Here is an 8397-nt window from a genome sequence, read left to right on the forward strand (position 1 = left end):
ATAAAACTGTATATGTAAACAACAACGTTAATGAACAAACGAAAATCGAAACAGACGCAGGAAACAATCACCCACAACTCAAAAGTGAAACCAGGCTACCTAAGTATGGTTCTCAATCAGGGACAACGAATGACAGCTGCCTCTGATTGAGAACCATACCAGGCCTAACACAGACACAGGTAACAATCACCCACAACTCAAAAGTGAAACCAGGCTACCGAAGTATGGTTCTCAATCAGGTACAACGAATGAAAGCTGTCTCTGATTGAGAACCATACTAGGCCAAACACAGAAATCCCAAATCATAGAAAAAGGAACATAGACAACCCACCCAACTCAAGCCCTGACCATACAAAAACAAAGACATAACAAATGAACTAAGGTCAGAACATGACAGTGGTATTATTGGTTGATGACTTTTTGATCTGGGCATTGACTATAAAGTGTGATGGTTTTGTTCAAGTATTCTTATGGCAAACTATATAGGTTTCCAAATAATGATATCTAAGACCAAAACTTAGGCCATGATTCAAAACCAATTGGCTGTCTCCTCCCAGTGGGTCCTCACCTATAATTGGGGAAACACCCACCCCTCCTTTTCAACACGTGGGTTGGTCACCTAATGTATAACTGCCAACAGCTTCACAGTGTCATAGTACACAGCCTAGGGGTTGTAGAGTTCTGTCTCCTCAGCAGGTTTCAATAGATGGATTTGATCGTGTCACCACTTGACTTGTGTCACCACTTGTTAGTGTCTTAGTTTAACTGTAGAGTTGTTGTGTTTATATATCATCTTTATGTCTGTGTAGGCTGATGCTTGTGTAGGATGTCTTCAGTGAATTTCACGGGGAAGAATGTGGAGGAGTTTACCATCACAGGCTTCGACCACCTCTCTCACCAGAAGCTCCTGGGCTTCCTCATCTTCATCACCTATTTCCTTGTGCTTCTGGGAAGCGGCACCAACATCTGCATCATTTTGACGGACAGACGGCTGCACACGCCCATGTACCTCCTCATCTGTAACCTGGCCGTGGTGGACATCATGTTCACCTCCAGCACCAGCACCACCATGATCTCTGTCCTGCTGGGCGAGGTAAAAACCATCTCCTACTACTCCTGCATATCACGCATGTACATCTACCACCTGGGTGACATTGAAGAGTGTCTGGCCCTGTCCCTGATGGCTTTGGACCGAACCATCGCTATCAGCACCCCTCTTAGGTACCACAGCATCCTGACTAACCCACGGCTCTTCCTGTTGATCACAGCTACCTGGCTGATAGGGTTAGGGGTCATGGGGGTAGTAGCAGCTCAGGCAGACAGCCTTCCATACTGCCAGCCCATCATTAGATATGTGTTCTGTGACTATCCTGCTATGGTCAGAGCCGCCTGTGTCAACCCTGAACCCTATTGGATGCTTCCCACCATCCTGGGTCTGTGGTTGGTTGGTGCACAGCTCACATTCATTCTGCTGTCATACGTGAATCTGATCTACACAGTACTGAGACTGCCAAACAACGAGAGCAGAGTGCAGGTGTTTAATACCTGTATTTGTCACATTATTGTGGTGTTCTGTTACTACGCTCCCAAGTTGGTCTCTGTGTTGTTGACGAGGATAGGGGTGAGGCTGAATCTGACGGAGCGTAACGCTTTAATGATTATAGCTACGCTGTTACCTTCTCTGATCAACCCAGTAGTCTACTGTCTGAAGACCAAGGAGACTAGAAAGAGATTGGTTCAGATACTGTCTAGGAAAAGAACGGCAGTGATGAAATGAGGTAATGAAAAGTATTATTTTGTGACTTCAAATCAGTGTGTTTAAATGCTTTAAAGATAATTTCCAATTCAGCTCACATCAGCAGCATTTACTTTGCCTTTAAGAGTTGCTTTGTCTTCAAGAATGATCAGATTGAATTTCTGCTGAATAACCACAGTCCAAGTTTTAAATAGTTTCAGCTTCTTCTGTCAGCACGTTACATTACACCTGAAAATATCTAAATGGTTTTATTTTATTACACTGAATATTCAACATACTTTTTTTTTATTGTTGTTGCAATGTTGAGAGTTATACATGCAAGTTAGAATTTCAATGTACTTTATAGTGGACATAATGTATGTCCTGTGAAAATCACAAATAAACTTGATTTGATTATATAACCCCTATTTATATATTTATTTAACTTGAAAAGTAAGTTAAGAACAGATTATTTTTTTTACTATGACAGCCTACATCGGACAAACCCGGAAGATGCTGGGACAATTGTGCGCCACCCTATGGGACTTCCAATCACTTCCGGATGTGATACAGCCTGGAATCGAACCAGGGACTGTAGTGACGCCGCTTGCAGTGAGATGCAGTGCCTTAGAACGCTGTGCCACTTGAGAGCCCTTATATTGTGATGAACAATATGAATAGTGTTGACTTTCTTCCAGGCAGCTCCTTACTAGTGACCGAATATCAAACTTTCTGTCTGTGTATAGATACAACCACCCGACTCACACCACAACGCTGATACGCACCACAACCACCTGAAACACACCACAACCAACCGATACACACCACAACAACAATACACACCACAACAAACAGACAATTGAACAAACACCCAATTATCTAAACACAGATAAAGATTGGACGAAGATGAAAATTGGACAAGGATGAAGCACTCTCAGAATACATTTAACTTTTCCTTATTTCACGGCAAAGATTGATCTGGATCTTGTTCTTTCTTATGCCTACTAGGCCAGGACCATAGCCCCAAGCACACCATGAAGAGACTGTCAATAGTACTAGTGTAGCCATGGTATTCAGCGATAGTTTAGTCACCAGAACTGCTGTATGTAAGGTCTATCAAGACTTTTATTATGGCATCACCATCTAGAATTTATGTCTGGGTTTTATTCTGAAAGTACCCTCCCATACTCATCTGCGAGTGAGAAGAGTTTCACGTGAGAGATGTGTGAATGACAGAGAAGTGAAGTGATGGAGATAACCTGTTGTTGTGCAACTAAAGTTGGTGCTGCTGCTAGTTGGGAAGGATTCATCTATAGAAAGGAGCTTGATTGTAACCTGACTCTTTATCAATGAATCCACAGGCCCTCTGCATAAAGTGATATAATAATGATGTCAAGAAATTATAGCTATTCTATGCTACACAGCTTTACTAGGTCACAATCCCCACCAGCGTAGTAGTTAATGTGTATTCCCATTGTGTCATCATCATCACCCAAAAGAACCATTAATAATGATTGGTTGCATTCATTGAGTCAGGACCTGGTTATTGAGGCCTACGGAGATGCAGTGGAGAAGCTGGAAGACAAGAGGAGACTGGGCCTCTGTCCCAAATGGCACCCTATTCCCTTTATAGTGCACTACTTTAGGCCAGGATCCAAAGGTAGTGCACTATATAGGGAATAGGGTGCCATTTGGGATGCATCCTGGGAGGTCTGTCTGAGCCACACATGACCAAAGAGTTTGGTCTCATTTAAAGGATCCTTTTACAAAATACATTTAAAATTACAGACACAAAGAAATATAAAATATGGGTCATGTTTATATGAGAGAAGACCACTATGCCACTGTGCATTGATGTTAATGAAATAGCTATATTTATTTTATTGAAGCTTAGTAACAATAAAAACAAGCCATTGTAAGTGTCATAGCATCATCAGTGTCACTGCAATCTGTAAGCCGTTATAGTACTGATAATATCTGACTGTGGTGTGTGTGAACATGGTTACCATGTTTACCGAACATATACAGGACACGGTTGCCATGTCCTCATAATATAAGATATCGATGTTCCAGACACATTTCATGGTAACTTACTTATTTCAAATATAGGGTGAACGCACATTGAAGAAAATTCTAGTTCTGTTAAAAGTATAATCAAGAAAATATTTTATTGATCATAGAGATTCGGGAGTATCATTAAAACAGGTTCAGATGCCACACCAACATTTGCTGAAATAATATTTTAAAAGACACATCTGAGCTATTTTTGTTGCAGGTACATGGTAACAGTTGAATAAGATGAGAAAAAAGAAGAACGCAAAATTAAAAGCACTTTCTGACGAAGGCCTTGCCGATACGTAAAGCTTAAAAAAGAGCAGTGATACTATCAAGAGCAGTGTGGGGGTTTCTTCTTCTTTCTGAAATAAGTCAATAAAATCAATAATGAGAGAATAGTCAGAATAACTGATAACCTTAAACAGACGAGGTGGAGTATCAGAGAGGTCGGAGTAACGTAAACCAACAGATTGTGAGGACATGTTGAATAATAATGACTGAATAACTGATAACCTTAAACAGACGTGGTGGAGTATCAGAGAGGTCGGAGTAACGTAAACCAACAGATTGTGAGGACATGTTGAATAATAATGACTGAATAACTGATAACCTTAAACAGACGTGGTGGAGTATCAGAGAGGTCGGAGTAACGTAAACCAACAGATTGTGAGGACATGTTGAATAATAATGACTGAATAACTGATAACCTTAAACAGACGTGGTGGAGTATCAGAGAGGTCGGAGTAACGTAAACCAACAGATTGTGAGGACATGTTGAATAATAATGACTGGATAACTGATAACCTTAAACAGACGAGGTGGAGTATCAGAGAGGTCGGAGTAACGTAAACCAACAGATTGTGAGGACATGTTGAATAATAATGACTGAATAACTGATAACCTTAAACAGACGTGGTGGAGTATCAGAGAGGTCGGAGTAACGTAAACCAACAGATTGTGAGGACATGTTGAATAATAATGACTGAATAACTGATAACCTTAAACAGACGAGGTGGAGTATCAGAGAGGTCGGAGTAACGTAAACCAAGAGATTGTGAGGACATGTTGAATAATAATGACTGAATAACTGATAACCTTAAACAGACGTGGTGGAGTATCAGAGAGGTCGGAGTAACGTAAACCAACAGATTGTGAGGACATGTTGAATAATAATGACTGAATAACTGATAACCTTAAACAGACGTGGTGGAGTATCAGAGAGGTCGGAGTAACGTAAACCAACAGATTGTGAGGACATGTTGAATAATAATGACTGAATAACTGATAACCTTAAACAGACGAGGTGGAGTATCAGAGAGGTCGGAGTAACGTAAACCAAGAGATTGTGAGGACATGTTGAATAATAATGACTGAATAACTGATAACCTTAAACAGACGTGGTGGAGTATCAGAGAGGTCGGAGTAACGTAAACCAACAGATTGTGAGGACATGTTGAATAATAATGACTGAATAACTGATAACCTTAAACAGACGTGGTGGAGTATCAGAGAGGTCGGAGTAACGTAAACCAACAGATTGTGAGGACATGTTGAATAATAATGACTGAATAACTGATAACCTTAAACAGACGTGGTGGAGTATCAGAGAGGTCGGAGAAACGTAAACCAACAGATTGTGAGGACATGTTGAATAATAATGACTGAATAACTGATAACCTTAAACAGACGAGGTGGAGTATCAGAGAGGTCGGAGAAACGTAAACCAACAGATTGTGAGGACATGTTGAATAATAATGACTGAATAACTGATAACCTTAAACAGACGAGGTGGAGTATCAGAGAGGTCGGAGTAACGTAAACCAACAGATTGTGAGGACATGTTGAATAATAATGACTGAATAACTGATAACCTTAAACAGACGTGGTGGAGTATCAGAGAGGTTGGAGTAACGTAAACCAACAGATTGTGAGGACATGTTGAATAATAATGACTGAATAACTAATAACCTTAAACAGACGAGGTGGAGTATCAGAGAGGTCGGAGAAACGTAAACCAACAGATTGTGAGGACATGTTGAATAATAATGACTGAATAACTGATAACCTTAAACAGACGAGGTGGAGTATCAGAGAGGTCGGAGAAACGTAAACCAACAGATTGTGAGGACATGTTGAATAATAATGACTGAATAACTGATAACCTTAAACAGACGAGGTGGAGTATCAGAGAGGTCGGAGAAACGTAAACCAAGAGATTGTGAGGACATGTTGAATAATAATGACTGATTAATTGAACACGCACAATGTAATCATGTATGTCAAAGTGTGTCAAATATGTCATCTGAAAACACTATCTTAAAAGCACTGTGTGTGAGAATCCATAACCTTTTCAACAGAAAAAGAGTAGTGAATGGATCAGTGGTTCAACAATATGAGCCTTGATTGGCTCAGCAACAGTAACAAGACGTGTACAACAAGATGTGCAATGTTATTTATTTATTTTTTAATTATGAATGTTTTTTGCAACGTTCTCATGAGACTTTTCTAAAATATTCATATCATGTTCTGGGTAAGTTCTATTTGACATGAAGGGATTGGTCTCTTGATAAAATTACTTGCCCATCACGGGAACATTCCTATGAAAATGTTACTTAATGACGTAATGAGACGCTTAAGGGAACGTTCTCTAAAGTTGTGGGAACGTCAGATTTTAGCTGGGTTTGGCCTGTTGCTTACACATGAGTTGCTCTCGCTCTCCTTCTCTCATCTGCAGAGAGCATTTCTAAGCTATGTGGACAAGCCTGTCCTCATTAGCTATCTCATTAGACTGACTGTGAACTCAGTGGGAGACTCATGTGTTCACAGATAGATAGAGGTCGAGTAATCATCCTCTATGATACTACAGATAGATAGAGGTCCGGTAATCATCCTCTATGATACTACAGATAGATAGAGGTTTAGAAATCATCCTCTATAATACTACAGATAGATAGAGGTCTGGTAATCATCCTCTATGATACGACAGATAGATAGATGTTTAGAAATCATCCTCTGTGATACTGCAGTTGGGTAGATGTTTAGAAATCATCCTCTATGATACAACAGATAGATAGAGGTCTAGTAATCATCCTCTGTGATACTAAAGATAGATAGAGGTCTAGTAATCATACTCTATGATACTACAGATAGATAGAGGTCTAGTTATCATCCTATATGATACTACAGAAAGATAGAGGTTGAGTTATCATCCTCTACTTTACTACAGATAGATAGAGGTCTAGTTATCATCCTCTGTGATACTACAGATAGAAAGAGGTCTAGTTATCATCCTCTATGATACTACAGATAGATAGAGGTCTAGTTATCATCCTCTATGAATCTACATATAGATAGAGGTCTGGTAATCATCCTCTGTGATACTACAGATAGATAGAGCTCTAGTTATCATCCTCTATGATACTACAGATAGATAGATGTTTAGAAGTCATTCTCTATGATACAACAGAGAGATAGAGGTCTAGTAATCATCCTCTATAATACGACAGATAGATAGAGGTCTAGTTATCATCCTCTATGATACTGAAGATAGATATAGGTCTAGTAATCATCCTCTGTGATACTACAGTTGGATAGATGTTTAGAAATCATCCTCTGTTATACTACAGTTGGATAGATGTTTAGAAGTCATTCTCTATGATACAACAGATAGATAGAGGTCTAGTAATCATCCTCTGTGATTCAAAAGTTAGATAGAGGTCTAGTTATCATCCTCTATGATACTACAGATAGATAGAGGTCTAGTAATCATCCTCTGTGATACTAAAGATAGATAGAGGTCTAGTTATCATCCTCTATGATACTACAGTTGGATAGATGTTTAGAAATCATCCTCTGTGATACTACAGATAGATAGAGGTCTCGTAATCATCCTCTATAATACTACAGATGGATAGATGTTTAGAAATCATCCTCTGTGATACTACAGATAGATAGAGGTCTCGTAATCATCCTCTATAATACTACAGATGGATAGATGTTTAGTAATCAGCCTCTATGATACCACAGATAGATAGAGGTCTCGTAAACATCCTCTATAATACTACAGATGGATAGATGTTTAGTAATCATCCTCTGTGATACTACAGATAGATAGATGTTTAGAAATCATCCTCTGTGATACTACAGGTGGATAGGTGTTTAGAAATCATCCTCTGTGATACTAAAGGTAGAGGTCTACTGATCATCCTCTATAATACTACAGATAGATAGATGTTTGGTAATCAGCCTCTATGATACTACAGATAGATAGAGGTCTGGTAATCATCCTCTGTGATACTAAATATAGATAGAGGTCTACTTATCATCCTCTATAATACTACAGATAGATAGATGTTTAGTAATCATCCTCTATGATACTACAGATAGATAGAGGTATCGTAATCATCCTCCATAATACTAAAGATAGATAGATGTTTAGTAATCATCCTCTGTGATACTACAGATAGATAGAGGTCTAGTTATCATCCTATATGAAACTACAGATAGATAGAGGTCTACTTATCATCCTCTATAACACTACAGATAGATAGCGGTATATTAATCATCCTCTATGATACTACAGATATATAGAGGTCAAGTTATCATCC

At 39.1% G+C, this 8397-nt stretch overlaps 1 protein-coding gene across 1 annotated transcript; it reads left to right on the top strand.

The window, feature by feature from the left end:
- Positions 1–826: 826 nt before the first annotated feature.
- Positions 827–1777, top strand: LOC135543851 (olfactory receptor 10G4-like). Its single transcript, XM_064971173.1, has one exon. It carries the CDS (start codon positions 827–829, stop codon positions 1775–1777), a length of 951 nt encoding a protein of 316 aa, XP_064827245.1.
- The last annotated feature ends 6620 nt before the right edge of the window (positions 1778–8397 follow it).

The sequence above is a fragment of the Oncorhynchus masou genome, chromosome 8 (assembly GCF_036934945.1).
Source record: "Oncorhynchus masou masou isolate Uvic2021 chromosome 8, UVic_Omas_1.1, whole genome shotgun sequence".
In the NCBI taxonomy this organism is placed as follows: domain Eukaryota; kingdom Metazoa; phylum Chordata; class Actinopteri; order Salmoniformes; family Salmonidae; genus Oncorhynchus; species Oncorhynchus masou.

Coding starts and splice junctions, on each gene's coding strand:
- LOC135543851 (XM_064971173.1), top strand. CDS start 827: ATGTCTTCAGTGAATTTCACGGGGAAGAATGTGGAGGAGTTTACCATC.